Source organism: Danio rerio, chromosome 24 (assembly GCF_052040795.2).
Source record: "Danio rerio strain M-AB ecotype USA chromosome 24, GRCz13ab, whole genome shotgun sequence".
Classification (NCBI taxonomy): Eukaryota; Metazoa; Chordata; class Actinopteri; order Cypriniformes; family Danionidae; genus Danio; species Danio rerio.
The window spans coordinates 7529205-7545000 of NC_141044.1; the positions used below are offsets into that span (position 1 = coordinate 7529205).

The window sequence follows — 15796 nt, forward strand, 5'->3', positions numbered from 1 at the left end:
TTCATAGCTTGGTTTTCTTTTTCTGAAAGCATCTGAGAGTTTCCTTGGCTGTGTTTTACATCGTCTTGCTGAAATGTCAACCCTGGTTTAATTATCATCCTCCTGCTAATGTAGATGTTGGAATGAAGCAGCCAATATTAATTTATAAAGAGGAAAGGCAGAGGGTTGCTGAATAGGTACTGAGAGATTTCAGCTGAGCTTTTACTGCCTTTCTACACCTTCCTTTATTCATGTGTTCAGTTCAAAACTTTTTCCTTATGTCATTTAATTTTATTACACGTAACTTTATTAGATTTGGTTTTGTTATTTTGCGTATGCAGATTTCTTTGGTTGCTATCACATCTGGTTAGAATTTTACTTTTTAATAGTTAGATTTTTTTTAAACGTATTTATATGTCTTTATGTTAGTATTATATCATCTTTTGCATCAAATTACAAAAAGTTTTTGGCAGGCATTTCTAATGAAGTATCTATGGACAGGACAGTAAATTTGACGTTGTTCTGGCTGTTGTTTTCAGTCTGACGCTATTTTAATATTTTCTGTTTTTATTGTGGAGTTTTATTTTTTTTTATTTTAGCAAATCGGTTTGTAAAAAAAATATTTGTTGTACTCTCCTATTCACTGGGCTCTGAAGTTTACACAACTATGATGACTTCCACTACTGAGAAACCCGGATATGGAAAAGGGTCCATAGTGCTGAGTACTCTTATGAAAGAGTCCCAAAAAATGGTATGGTACAGTTTGCTAATTTGGTATCATTCACAACTTCTGACAGTGTAAACAGAGATAATTACATACTCTACTGTATTGAACCATAACGTTTGGTGGAAATGAGCCAGAATATCATTTTTTTAGGCCCAATCCTAATTCTACACCTTAGCCCTTCCCCTTATCCTCATTTTGCGCATTCATGTGAAGGGGTAGGGGAGTCCCAATTCTCTTTAGCCTGAAGGCGTAGGGCTAAGGGGAAGGGTTAGATAGCCCTTGAAACTGAGATTTATCAGGACTGCACTTGAATCTAGGAAAATTTCCAAGAATAGACCAGCTATAACAGCAACATGGCTGCACACGGAAGTCAGCAGATCCAGAAATTTGTATTTTTTGTTACTACAAATTTTTACAGCAAACAAGCACATATTTTAATTCATTCATAATTGAGTTCGTGTTTTACCGTCATGCTTAAGACAAAAAAAAAAGACCTGCTAAATTTTGCTATCGATAATCAATGATAATAACTCTTGTATACACTCGAATACTCTGTCAGAAAATTCTAATGGCTGGGAATGAGTATTTTTGCAGTATCTGCTATAATGTTAATTATATCATCATGATAACATGATATATATCTTCAGTGATTCCTGAAGATAAATACCAAAAAAATAACGCAACTGGAATAACTACAGCAGTCGCCATTGTTGATCTCATTTGAGCTTTTGACAGCATATAATGACGTGTGCGGTTGTTGTAGTGGAGTCCCATTTCTTGGGGGTAACATTTAAAGCCCTTTCCCTTCACACTCTGTTTCTAGGGCCAATGAGTAGGGGAAGGGGTAAAGTAAAAAAATAAATAAATAATTAAGAATTGGGCCTTAATATATCATGCAGCCCTAGCTTTGAACATAAAGATGGGAGGTGTGTGTTGAGTAGGGATTCTAGTCTGATTTGATTTGACTGATTTGAGTTGTGATTTCCCTGTCAGAGGCATTCAGAGATATCTTATCTTCCCTCGTAATCCTATTTGAGTTGTGTCTCCCAGACCTCGGCTAGGGCACTGGGCCATGGACTGCAAACCTCAGAGTAGTCTCGATTGTTGGAAAAATAGAGCGGTGAAGATTGGATGCGCAACTGCTTAATGACTTGGGCCAAAGCACTCTACTTGAGTGCAAATGCTTCTGGCTATGAAAAGCCCATTGCCGTACAAAACTGCTAGAATGGAATTCATAACATGTCTAGTTAGTGCATTCTCTGCGTTGTACTTTAAGTATGCAAAGCAGCACAGTGCACTGGGAATGTTGGGTGAGCAATCACTTCAATGTTTGTGTACTTAAAAATGTTTATTACCTGGTGTATTCAAAATTCTTCTTCACATATCTGTTCTTTATTCCCTTGCAGAGAAAAGCTCTGTGCCTTCTGCTACTGTGGAGAAAAGAGTCTCTTGGGTCAGGGAGAGTTAAAACTATTTGGACCCACGCCTGGTTACGTCCCCCTGCACATCCGGAACCGCCGCGGCAGCTCAGAGAAGGACGACGATTACCATGACGACGACAATGATTTCGATGACAATGACAACAACCGCAGCCCAGGGCATCGCGGGAGTGGCCTGAAAAAGTGAGTTATCTCTGCTGCTGTCTGGGGAAGGTGCTTTGTGTGGATGTTTGTTTTTCCCAACAAGTTTTAAATATAAATGGGAAAAGGAATCCAATAAAGATGCAAAATGTACACAGGAATTGATTCAGCGGAGCTCCAGTTTTTAAAATAAGAAATTGACTGAACATTTTTATTCAATATATAATAATAATAATAATCATGTCCCTGAGCAAGGTATTGTAATCTTTGAGTAAAATATGAAGTTACTGCTTGTAGCACTGTTTGAGAGTCCTCAATTTCTCTGTGTTTAATGTATGTGAGTGTGTGTGTGTGTGCTTAGTTGAATGTGAATGAGGAAGTACAGATTGTGTTTGTTATTTTGGAGTTGGTTTGGTATAGTTCTGAAGTGTTTTAGTGGTAACATTTTTTATTTGATGGTCCATTTGAGTATTAGTAGACTGTCTGCTTAATATCTGTTGATACTGCTCATTCAACAGACATTTAACAGACTATAAGAAACTTTGCAAATACATGTCAACTTACACTAACCCTAACCCCAAACCTAACTTTAACCTAACAGTCTACTTATAATCTAATGAGAATAAGTTGGCATGTAGATGCAATGTAACTTATATTCAAGAAACGGAGCATCAAAATAAAGTGTGATGATGATTATCGTGGCTGTGTAGAGGTTTAGAGTAGGCCTGTCTCAATAGTCAATATGCTGACTTAGCGTGCGATAAATGAAAATGAGTGTGGTTAGTTTTGGAGGCGTGATGTGTTGCTTATTATATATAAAGAAATTTAAGATGATGATGATTAGGCTACATAATATAACAAGCTAAGTTTTTTGTCAAACGAGCTGAATTCTGCTGGAATGCAAGGGCTTATGCAGCATTTCCACACACACACACACATGCAGACTGAGTGCGAGAGAGCAGATAGTGGAGGTGAGGAAGACTAGACGCGAACCCGTTGATTCGTGTTTAGGAACTACAGTCAGTTAGGATAAACAATTTGCGATGGACTTTGTTTCAAAGCGACAGTCTTCACCTCTAGTATGGGAGCATTTTGGTTTTAAGCAGAATAGGAAAGGAAAACCTGTTAACGTGAACGAGCTGTTAATCGAATTTGTTTCAGAACAGTGGCAATGAAAAAAGGCAACACAACTAACCTTAAATCACACTTTAAACATAAATACCCTATGCATCTTTTCAACATGGGAACATCAACTGCAGTTAATACTGGACCGGGCTCTTCCAGACGGTTAACTGTAACAGATGCATTTACCAGCCAGTAGTGACAGAGCGAAATGACAACCTTTAACAAACAGTTCTGTCTTGGAATTTGCCTGCTTATTAAAAAAGGCCTGCAAATGCTCCTGAGATGCTCTAAAACTCTACTTTTGACATTATTTATTATTTATTTATTTATTATTATTGTATTCTTAAAAATAAAATGTTCTTTAAAACGGTGTACCTGAATTATTACACCATTTTGTGATAAAAATATTTTATTTTTTATTAGTGATGTAAGTTATAAAGTGGCAATAATATCATTTATCGCAATAAATTTGGGTGCAATAGCAAAAAATAGATATGGTGATAGCCCTAGTTTAGAGTTGAGACAGTTGAGTCTTGCAGGTTTAGTTCGTTGTGGGGACTAAAAGCCCCCTGTTTAAACAGCAATGACCCCAGTGACCCCACACAGCTGAAACAGTGTTGAGTGCTTTGCTAGGCACTATCACCATCATTAGAATGTTCAGTGTAATTATTCCTAATAACCAAACACACTGCTGCTGTAAACTAGGTTCAGCTTTGTAATTTGTGTGTACATTTAAGCACAATGCTCTGTTATAAACCAAAAGTTCAGGATATTTATTTAGAACATGAAGACACATATATAATATATAAACCTTAGTTTAATTATTTACTCACCCAAATACTAGTCATGCAACGATTCACAGATTTTGCTATTAACTGTGCTTTATTTCATTACAGTTAATTAATCATACAGGCTTCTCAAGACCGCGTTTCTGCACAGAACAAAACAGCTGTAACTTAAAGTCATGCCTACTGTGCAGTAGTTTAAAGTTGCTTGCTTGTTGCTTCTTTTGTGTGCGCTACTTCTTTATTTCTTATTTTGAGCGCATATTGGGATTGATGGCACGCAGCGTACATGCAGCATGACCGTTCACTTTCCAGGCGCATCCAGTTGAAAGAATAGTGCGAGCACACTGCGAGTCACGTGATAGGAACTGACTGTTCAGCTTCATACTTTGTACGGAATATACACTTTTCTGCTCCAAAATAAAATAAAAATACCAAACAAGTTCATAATATAGTAGATCAAAAGTACCTTTGACACATGTTTAGCAGCCCTTGACTACATTTGTACCCTTTAAAAAAGAATACTTGGCTAATATGTAGCTTAGATTTACATTTAGACAAATACTTTTTTTGTATTTTCTTTTCTTTTAATTTATTTATTTTTGTTTATTTAAATGACAAAAATGTTTTTCACTTATTTTTAAGTCGAAAGAGAAATGAACTATTGTTTTTTTATTATTATTTTGTACTGTATTTTTCAGTTACTGAGCAGCAATAATTAACTCTTTAAAATATAAGCAGTTTCCTAAACTAGTAGTGTTTCGAAGTTAATGAATGCATAATAATCTGGATAACCGTGATCAATTCTCTATTATCCTGTGACTATAATCATACTACCAAAATCTACAATCGTTGCATCCCTACCATGCACTCAGAGCTGTTTTCCCTATAGCTAAAATTGATTCTAGAATAATTCTTGAATACGTTTTTATTTTTTTAATCTGACTTCACCAGAATATCTTCTTTTTTTCTTTATGTATAAGAGCAGTCTTGATATAATGCAAGTCATATGGAAATACTTTAAATTGACCATGGTTAAATGACAGATTTATTTCATAATTAGGACAAAAATGCATGTTTCAGTCTTGAAAACAGAGTTGCTTTTCCTAAACAAAATCTTTAAATGCTCTTCAATCCGATTACTGAAGTTTTGGGTCAAACAGAACTTGTGTTCTCTTCCATTGTGCTTTCTGACGGAGAGGAATGGAGTGCTTTGACCCAAATACGCTGGGAATTGCTAATGAATCCAACACCACAATTCAATTTGGGTCAATTAATTTGGTGCCAAAATTGCCTGATGATTAGTTACTAGATGGGGGGGTTAAAGGAGAAATCCATAAGGGAGAACTCCACCGGCAGGCTTTCACTGAGCTCCACGTGACCTGTTGTTGTCAAAAGTTCCTGTCCACAGCCACCCTTGAGCTCATTGGACGAGTGCCTAATTTGCTCAGCTCCTCGCTACCAATCATATGCCTCCCACAGGAATGGTGACGTAATGTTCTCTGTGCCGTCTCTGGCAGGCTGCCAGCAGGCGGTGGATTGTTGAGTTGGAGGCATGTGATTGGGCGGTCTGAGCTGGAACTGTGCCAGTTATTGACAGAGGAGTGAAAACACTAACAGCTCCAAAGAGCGAATGAGGACCTCTGCTACTCATTTAAGGTGGAGACTGTTAAGGTGGATGAAATACAGACTCTACATATCTGTATTGTCAATAACTCCTATTCATGTTGTCCATGATCTAAAGACTTTTGTTCATCTTTATAAAATAATTCAAATAAGGCCAATCCATGTCTGCAGAGAATTTTTTCACTGAATATATTTATTTATTTATTTATTTATTTATTTATTTATTTATTTATTTATTTATTTTCTAGAAATTAAAAGTTCATATGCAAAACCCTGTACATCCATCTGACCTCTTTTCTTTTAAATAAGCATTTTCTATCAGGCTCCTCCAATTAGGTTCAGCAGTTTCTTTACACTGATGAAGTTCATTAATTAATTAATTTTTTTGTCTTAGTCCCTTTATTAATCAGGTGTCGCCACAGCAGAACGAACCACCAACTTATCTAGCATATATTTTACGCAGAGGATGCCCTTTCAGCTGCAACCCATTTCTGGGAAACAGATAAGGTATAGCTGGTTAATAAAATAACATTGTTTGGTAGGCTTTCTTTTCAAACGTCTTTCTATTTCAAATTTAGCATCAAAACCCGCTGAATCCACTTGTGCTTTTTTTTGCAAAAACCTCTAAATCTAAACAAGACAGGGTAACTAGTTAAAATGTCACTAAAGATGCCATTGGAAATTATTTTACCAAACATAAAACACATTACACAAACCACCTAAAACTAAAAATACATAAATCTGTCTAAGAAGTGGAGGTTCATTCTGCGGTGGCGACATTCGATAAATTAGGGGGCAGGCCGAAGGAAAATTAATAAATGAAATCTGTCAATTAAGTGTATTAATTTAATATTTAAATTCAGTTTAATTCTCGACACAGAGGTACATAAAAATCTGCTGTGGAAGTGTTAATGAAGAGCAACACAAACAGAACGCAGAAGTATAAATGCAAAGCTATGCACAAAACATGCAGCATGGATGACGATCACTTGACTCAGAATTTTAATTCAGCCTTAAGCCACACTATGAGCGTAAGCGAAGAGTGAGCATCTTCCAGCAACCTTCGTCTATGTGAGCGACTGAGACCTTTGGTGATCGAATAGATGTGATGAGCGATGCAACAAAGTTGAGAATCCTTCAACTTTATGCAAATGAAGAGCGACTTTCTTGAGTCTCAGCCTATAGGAGCGCCAGTAGAGCTCACATGATCCTCTCTCAGCTCGCTCAGAGGCGGATGGATTCTCTGTGCTGTAGATCTACACAGACCTGCATTTGCAGCAGGTCACCACCTAGAGCGACAGGCAGCTACAAAGTCACTGCTAGTGTGAACGAGACATTAATCATGATGGTTCAATGGTAGCCTTAATGGTGTTGAGGAGCCAAAACAAACTCCCACATTTTTGCTTTGGTAAGCTGTTTTAAACTGCCAAAATAAACTTCGTTTTGGCCAAATTTTTATTTCAGCTTTTTCTTCAGTTTCCTTTAAAACACCAAAGTTTTCAGTCACCACTCCGGTTGATGAGTCCTTGAAAGATTTGCCTATGATGTAAGACTGAAGCCACTAATGAACTGCACCTTTGAAGCCAAGGCTAGAAGGGGTGGACAGGAGGATCTGCTGGTTTACAGCGCGAAGGCGACAGACAGGTTCAGTAGAATAAGTAAGGACAGATGATTTGGAGTTCACTCCTGCCAGCCAAAGAGTTTCTGCAACAGTCAGCAAGACGGTCTCTGTGGGGTGTCTGCGTTTGAAGCCAGACTGGTTGTCATCGAATAGGTCATTCAGCGAGAGAGTAGCAGAGAGCTGATTAAACACTGGTCTCTCTGTAGTTTTTGACAGAAACAGACGCATCAGCTTTTCAATTGCTGTTTTGCTTGTTCGATTATTTTATTTTTATTGGTTTATTTTCACCCCAAGCTGCTTACAGTATGTATAGTCAGAAATACAGTTGTGAATATTGCCAGTGAGGATGATTTGATAATAAGTAAGAGCAGGTAGCAATTTTGTTGGGATTTTCTGAAGTAGATGTGAGAGGAGCTTATGAATGGGTTGTAGAACTTTATTCTTTGTGTAGAGAGAAAGAAAGAAGGGTTGAATGTGCGTGGACGTAGTTTTAAAGTATGGCTTTATTTTACAAGCAAAGGTTCTGACACAGCATCGTGAAGCAGACGCTTAACAAAAGTTGCGTGTAGGGGGGGAAAAGCATCAAACTCATGGAATCAATTTAAAGGCAGAGGAATCTTTGACAGCTTACAACATCATCTGGCACTTTTAATGAGTATGTTTACATGGACACCAATACTTTAATATGATTAAGATAATACTCTGATTAAGTGTCTACCATGTACCCAGGGATTTTTTTTTTTTTAAATTACCTTAAAGGATCACCCTAGTCACGAAATGCGGAGTTTTTTTTTTTTTTTTTTTCTTACGGCATGTATCAAACTCCCTAAAAACAACACTCTTCCAGCACTTCTCACTTCATTTTCTCATAAAATAATTGTCACGGGGGCATAAACAACATGTTGCTGAATGAAAGTGAAACTGCCGAACTGCAGTAAAGTCGAAAGATTAAAAGTAAAACTCTGGAGGAAACGCTGGATACCCTGGTGCTGCAATATTAATTGTTTTATGCTGAAGCTTTCCTTCCAAAAGTCATTTCTTGATTTTATTCATATTTCTTTGCACGCTGACCACACGTCGACCACAACAGGAAATAAATAAACCTGCAACTGCGTTGTTAATTTGTTTACACGTTAAATATTTCACATTAATCGCATGCATCAACACACTAATTTTGATGGCACAAATTTTTTTCACGTCTACCCCCACCCTTACCCTAAACCCAACCATCACAGTACTTTAAGAATATTAAATCTGGTCGCACGGCAACAAATTTTATGCACTTGCACAAATGCTTCCGAATATATGTTGAGGTCGCATAGATAAAATTTAGGGTGTATTTGCGACCAAAAACGGTAGCAATTTCGAGCCCTGTACAATGCATTAATTTTAACGAATTTCAAAACAAAATTGTGAACAAAAAGTTCCTTTTTAATAAAATGCATTTGTATGTAATGCAGACAGCCAATTCACAACAGAATAACTCTTGTACATTTAAAGGAATCATTAGTATGAATCAGAATCAAAAACACAATCATTTTATTCCTCATGATACCCATCCCTAATGTCACTCCTCCTCTGATGTAAGCCTTTTTAAAGAGGAAGTAGCCCAGCAAACAGTTTATTTATATTTATGCAGATGTTCTGGACAGAAGCGGGATTGCATACAGTAGTCTTTCATCCTGTCCCTGCTGCAGCCCACTTCTGGCTGGCCCTCTTCAAACCGGCTCCCCTTTTAAATGTTAATTCCTTTTTTCCGCTTCTCTGACTCTCTGTGGCTCGCTCTCTCTCAGCACCACATCCAAGAAGCCAGTCATTCCAAACCCCCACCCCCTTTCCGGCTCTCTCTCGTCCTCTCTCTTTCATACTTTGCCTCTAAACAGCCAGTCCTTGTGTTGGAGCCAAGTATGATAACCCTGTACCTCACCATTGTGGAACGGGCTTCATGGATGTTAGGGTTGCATTGTGGGCCTAATTGAAACATGATTATGATGTTAATATATAGGAATGAATGTGTATAATCTGACTTATGAATGGGCAACACCTATCAGCTTGAAATATCTTCTTTTTCAGTCATTCAAGATGGAGCTTAATGTGTTCAATCGCTTCCTTTCTCAGGGTCAGTTCTCCAGACAGCGGCCTGCACTCAACCTCTGCTCCTGGTAGTACAGACCCTGCTGCGGAGGAGCCTGGACGCAAGTTCTGGGATGAACTGGGCCAAATAGGCCTTCCTGATGAAATCAATGTTGCATTTTTATTTGACCCCACTGGTAGGTAGCCGTACTCAATGTGCTACTCTTGCATCAAATTCTTTCAATGGCTAATGTTTTTATTGTGCTTTTGCACATGCAGGCCAGTGTTGTGCTCACCTGCGATGTGCAGCCTGGTCGGAGGGTGTATGCCGTGGAGAGGGACAGTCGCTGCTGTATGTCGACAAAGCAATTGACTCAGGGAGCACAGAGGTGAGTGACACTCACTACACTGCGTTTAAACGTCTCAATGGTGAATTTGTTTGCACTTTCAGTGTTTTTTTCATGCTAGCACACATTCACTCAAGTTGGTTTCGATTTTACACATTTAATATTGACCCTTGATCGCGATGACATATGATGTGCAGTGTGCAGTTGTTGTAGTGGTGTCCCATTTCTTTGGGGTAAATTGTGAAGCCCTTCCCCTTCACACACGGTTTCAAGGGCCAAGAGGAAGGGGTAGGAATTATACAGTGCATCCGGAAAGTATGCATAGCTCTTCACTTTTTCAATGTTTTTATGTTACAGCCTTATTCAAAAATGGATTAAATTAATTTATTTCCTCAAAATTCTATACACAAGACCCCATAATCACAATGTGAATTTTTTTATTTTGAAAACGTTGCAAATTTATTCAAAATAAAAAAAAACTGAAAAATCACATGTACATAAATATTCACAGCCTTTGTTGATGCACCTTTGGCAGCAATTACAGCCTCAAGTCTTATTGAATACTATGCCACAAGCTTGGCACGGCTGTCTTTGGGAATATTTGCCCATTCCTCTTTGCAGTATCAGGTTGGATGGGAAGCAAAGGTGTACAGCCATTTTCAGATCTCCCCAGAGATGTTCAATAGGGTTTAGGTCTGGGCTTTGGCTGGGCCACTCAAGTACATTCATCGAGTTGTTGTGAAGCCACTCCATTGATATTTTAATGGTGTGTTTTGGGTCATTGTCCTTCTGGAAGATGAACCGTCGCCCCAGTCTGAGGTCAAGAGCACTCTGAAGCAGGTTTACATTCAGGATGTCTCTGTACATTGCTGCATTCATCTTTCCCTCTATCCTGACTAGTCTTCCAGTTCCTGCTGCTGTAAAACATCCACACAGCATGATGCTACCATCATGCTTCACTGTAGGGATGGTATTAGCCTGGTGATGAGTGATGCCTGGTTTTCTCCAAATATAACACCTGGCATTCACTCCAAAGAGATCAATTTTAGTCTCATCAGACCAGAGAATTTAGTTTCTTATGGTCTGAGAGTCCTTCAGATGCCTTTTGGCAAATTCCAGGCGGGGAGTGGCTTTAGTCTGGCCACATTACCATACAGGCCTGATTGGTGGATTGCTGCACAGATGGTTGTCTTTTCTGTCCATTGGGGTATTGATCACCTTCCTGACTAAGGCCCTTCTTCCCCGATTACTCAGCTTAGATGGCCGCCGAACACTAGGAAGAGTCCTGGTGGTTCAAAACATCTTCCACTTACGGATGATGGAGGCCACTGTGCTCATTGGAACTTTCATAGCAGCAGATATTTTTCTGTAATCTTTCCCAGCCTTGTGCTTTGAGACAATCCTCTCTGTGAGGTCTACAGACAATTCCTTGGTCAACCCTGGGACCTTATATAGACAGGTCTTTTCAAGTCATGTCCAATCAACTGAATTTACCACAGGTGAACACATATTTTGGGGAAATGCTATGAAATTTTTCAAAAACTCAAAACTCTCTGGTAAAACTGGTCATTTTTAATGTTGATCGTCAGTTGGCACTATTAACCCTTTAGATATGCCTCTGCAAAAAAGGCTTGACTTGTATATGGAGTAAAACATTAAATTAAAGTGTACATGCATGAATACACTTACTATGTTTACTATCTTCTGAGAGCTAAAGTCCTTATTTTGATCTTCTCAGACGTATCAAGGAAAGTGCGCAAAGGGTTCTCGCACACATACACACTACACCCCAAAAAAAAGTCAGAAACTTAAAAAAAAAAAAAAAAAAAAAAGCTTTTTGTTGCACTCCAACTGATGATCAACAGTAAAAATGACAAAGTTTGCGTCTTCCCAACAGGGAAAACCACCAACAACCAAGAATGCACGATTATATGTTATAATGGAAATCAAAAACAGGGGCAAAAACATCCACCAACATAAGGAAAGGGTAGTAAATTTAAACAATACGATAGGGTTAAAAGGTTAGTTCACCTACAAATCTAAATTCTTTCAATTACTCACTCTCATGTCACATTTATCCATCTTCAGAACATCAATTAAGATATTTTAGATCAAATCTGAGAGACTGAGAGATCTCTGACCCCTCACAGCAATGGCCCAGAGACATTCAAAGTCCAGAAAAGGAACCAAAAGTGTTGTCAAAACGTTCCATGTAACTTTTTAGTTGTTCAACTATAATCATACGAAGCTCCATGATCACTTTTGTGTTCCAAAACAATGTAGCGACTTTATTCATCTTTGATTTCAGTGTTTACTATGGTCAATAGAGTGTTTGCGAGTTAAGCCTGATTTATAGTTCTGCTTCGAGTGACTGGCCTACCCCATGGCACATGATGTGTGTAGCCCACGCTGTTGGTAGCATTTATACTTCTTCATTCTGTCTGTGCTCCTCTGGCAAAAACAGTGTTGAATCGCTACTACAATGGAGTCTCTGTGGTCCACTGTGTTGAGTTTTTTTTTTTTTTTTTTTGCAAGTGTTTTGGTAATAAGCTGGAAAGGTATGATATTCTACTGTAGAAATAGCTCAAGCTCACACTCATTCAAGGAGGAAAGAGAACCAGCGAAAGTGCAACAAATTTAAACAAAGGAAACACCTGCAAAAGATCCATCTTGTGCTCCTCTATGGGACTCCATACTTGTTAAACCCTCCGGCCACTGACCTCGCTTAGTTTCCACCGCCGCCCACTCTACCAAGTCAAACCAAGGTAAAGCACATCGGGGTATGGCGAAGGGTATGCAACTTTGCGAAGGCACCGACAGACCATTCACGTTCACTACACAGATAGGCCTTTACGCTCCTGACTGTAATGTCAATAAGTCTTACTGCCCGGAGTAACCACACTGATGACCTGAAGAGGAAGAGAAGACCTTACCGAACAAAGCTATTAGAGGTTTTCTTGGAAAACCACTGAAATCACATGGAATGTTTTGAGAGAATTTTTTTTTTCCTGGTCTTTCAATGTCTCAGGAGTATTGCTGTCTATGGAGGGAGAGAGAGCTCTTGGATTTCATCTAAAACATCTTCATTTGTGGTCAGAAGATAAACAAAGATCTCAGGGAATCGGAATGACTTGAGGGTGATCAATAAGTAATAGAACTTAACTTTTCGTGTGAATCAACCCTTTAAAGACTGCGGCGTGCTGTTTGTTTGTGAGCTGGTTATTCAGTAACATAGTTATGCCATTGTTTGTGTCTGTGGACATGTGGGTTGAATTTGGCATCACTTCACAGAGCTCTGAGTTCAGCGTCAAAAGGCTATTAGTGGAGTCGAGCGAGCCTGTGTTTGCACCAATTTGCGTTTTGAATGCAGTCGCAAACTTGTGCTATAACTTTCCCCGCGAGTAATTTCTGCGAAGGAATGGCAAATGCGCACACTGTTGATTAAGTATTCAGAGTTAATCATGAATGGGGTTATTATTGGCAGTGGAAGAGACTGGCGAGGTTGTGTCGGTCCCCTGGTCTTTAAAATATTTTCTAATTAGGAGTGGAGCAGTTCAGAACTGCCACAGCCGTCTCACTTGTGCAACTCCACTAATTAACACAATGCAATGTGGCAGACGCAGGGGCACAGAACCCGGTCAGGGAAAGCACATTAGGAGTAATTAATTTTTATATCAGCATGCTCTCTTCACCTGGGATGGGATTATTGAGGAAAAATGCATAACATACGTAGCATGTGTATGTTTGCTATGTACAGTAAATTAAACCTCAGACCCGATCTGTCAACAATGAAAATAGAAACTGTATGTGGGCATAGATTAATCTTGTAATCTTATAAATAATCTAGATTAAAATGGCTCATTTGAATTCTGCCGCAGGCATTCAGAATATGTGTGCTACCCAAATAATGACTAACAGTAAGGGCTCTATTTTGACGATCCATGCGCAAAACGCAGGGCGCAAATGCTTTCAGGGCGTGTCAGGACGCGTTTTTGCTAATTTAAGGACGGGAAATCTGCCTTGCGCTTCAGCGCATGGTCTTAAAGGGTTGAGTTTATTTTCTTAATGAGTTATAGGTGTGTTTTAAGAATAAACCAATTAGAGTCTCATCTCCCATTCCCTTTAAGAGTCAGCTGCGTCGCGCCAAGCGCATTCGCTATTTACAGGAGGCAAAGTAAGTCTAAGTGGAAAAAATGAGCATTTCACAAGCAAACAGTTAACAGTTTTTTTAACAGAAACAGAGCATCTACTGTGTGAGAATGAGAGATAATGGATCACTTTCACTTTCGCTCTTGGATAGGGAAACCTTTACGCACAGACATCAATTAGTCTATAAATAAATTCTTTTGTTTGTTGAGCGCAAATATTCGTTTCAAAACTATTTCTAAATTCAGTTCTAATTTCCAGCAAACGAATAAATGAATAATAATAGCAAAATGTGCTCAAAAACCTGAGTTATTTAAACAGCATAGCGCAACGCCTCAAAACGACTCTTGCGCCAAGCTTAAACTGCCAAAAGACTATTGCGTCACGCCTTGCGCCACACTGCGCCGGGTGTATAATAGGGCCGTAAGTCTTTTAGAACGGGTTTCTCAAGCCAGGTGGCACATTAGACCATGGGCTCATCTTCAGTTTCCAGAATGCATCACAAACTGCTTGAGAAACTGTTCTACTATAATAATTAGTGATGAAAATAAATGATGTTCAATAAGATTTACTTGTGTTTATTCAGTTAAACATGAATGTTGAACTGAAGGCCTACATAAGCTCCAATAAGCGATGACCTTAATCCAACTAAAGTCATAACTGAACTGAACTGAACAGAAATGAAATTAAGACATCGAGTAAGCATATATTAGCAGTAGGGTTGTAACGGTATGAATTTTTCACGGTATGATAATCGTCTAAAACAATACCACGGTTTGACGGTTTCGCGGTATACGGTATGTTACAAATGTTACAAAATAATAGAACAGTGAAGCAAATTTGACTTTTTCCAAATAATATATTTTTAGTTACTATAAACAACACCACTTACAATGAACAAATAAAAATAAGAAAATAATAAATAATGTGTCAAAGTCCAAATAAAGTCCAAATAAACATGGTGCAAATCCTCAGTAAAAAATAGATATAAATATTTACTATACTATAAATAGTTACATAACGAAACTAGATTCAATATGGAACATCCTTAGGTTTATGTGCCAGCATGGATATGGTTGTCTATCGATATGGATTTGGATATGGTTGTCTGCAATGCAGACAAACAGCTGCATCTTCATTTGCGTCTTTTGAAAACAGCAAGAGCAGCAGTTCGTCTTTGCTGTGTCACTGTTTTGTCATGTTTCTGTGCTGCTGTGCATGCAAGTACTTTGTATGAGAATTATTTCATGCAAAACTTTTTTTTTTTGCGTTTAATTTAGCCGCGCATAAATGTATGCCTATCTCTCATTCCGTGTTGTTCAAAAAGCTTGGTCCACAAACAAAAGCGAAACCTATGCTTATTGGTTGTGATATAGCGAGTTTGAACCAATCTGGGCATGGAGGAGGGACAATGCATCAATGTATCATGTCTGGTTTGTCCGGAGACACAGTGACGAGCGTTTCTTTGTCAAATCAGCGTTGTCAAATGTTGATGACGTATCCGCACTGATTCCGGAGCCTCTGAAAGTGTTATGTGATACAGCACTGGAAAGCTGAGATTCTCTTCTTTATGCCAATCTTTGAATTGTATGAATCGGATCAGCGGATCAAAAGTTATTAAACATTTAAGAGCAATACTTATTTTTAGCCGCGGGCGGCTGTCTCGGTCTTTAAGGGTTAAAACCGTTGATATGCAACTGTTCATGGTATGATAATCGTGCACGTTCAAATCGTGGTAAACCGTCATACCGGTATATTGTTACAACCCTAATTAGCAGCATTATTGA

General features: G+C 38.5%; 1 protein-coding gene across 15 annotated transcripts in view; it reads left to right on the forward strand.

Annotated features, from left to right (window-relative positions):
• Nucleotides 1-15796, forward strand: part of kmt2ca (lysine (K)-specific methyltransferase 2Ca) — a 216477-nt gene that overhangs the window by 78307 nt on the left and 122374 nt on the right. For all 15 annotated transcript variants that reach the window (XM_087309099.1, XM_087309103.1, XM_087309101.1 and 12 more), the window contains exons 5-7: nucleotides 2113-2328; nucleotides 9562-9713; nucleotides 9796-9905. In XM_087309099.1, coding sequence (XP_087165225.1) covers nucleotides 2113-2328; nucleotides 9562-9713; nucleotides 9796-9905 — 478 coding nt within the window. The remainder of the gene's footprint in view (nucleotides 1-2112; nucleotides 2329-9561; nucleotides 9714-9795; nucleotides 9906-15796) is intronic.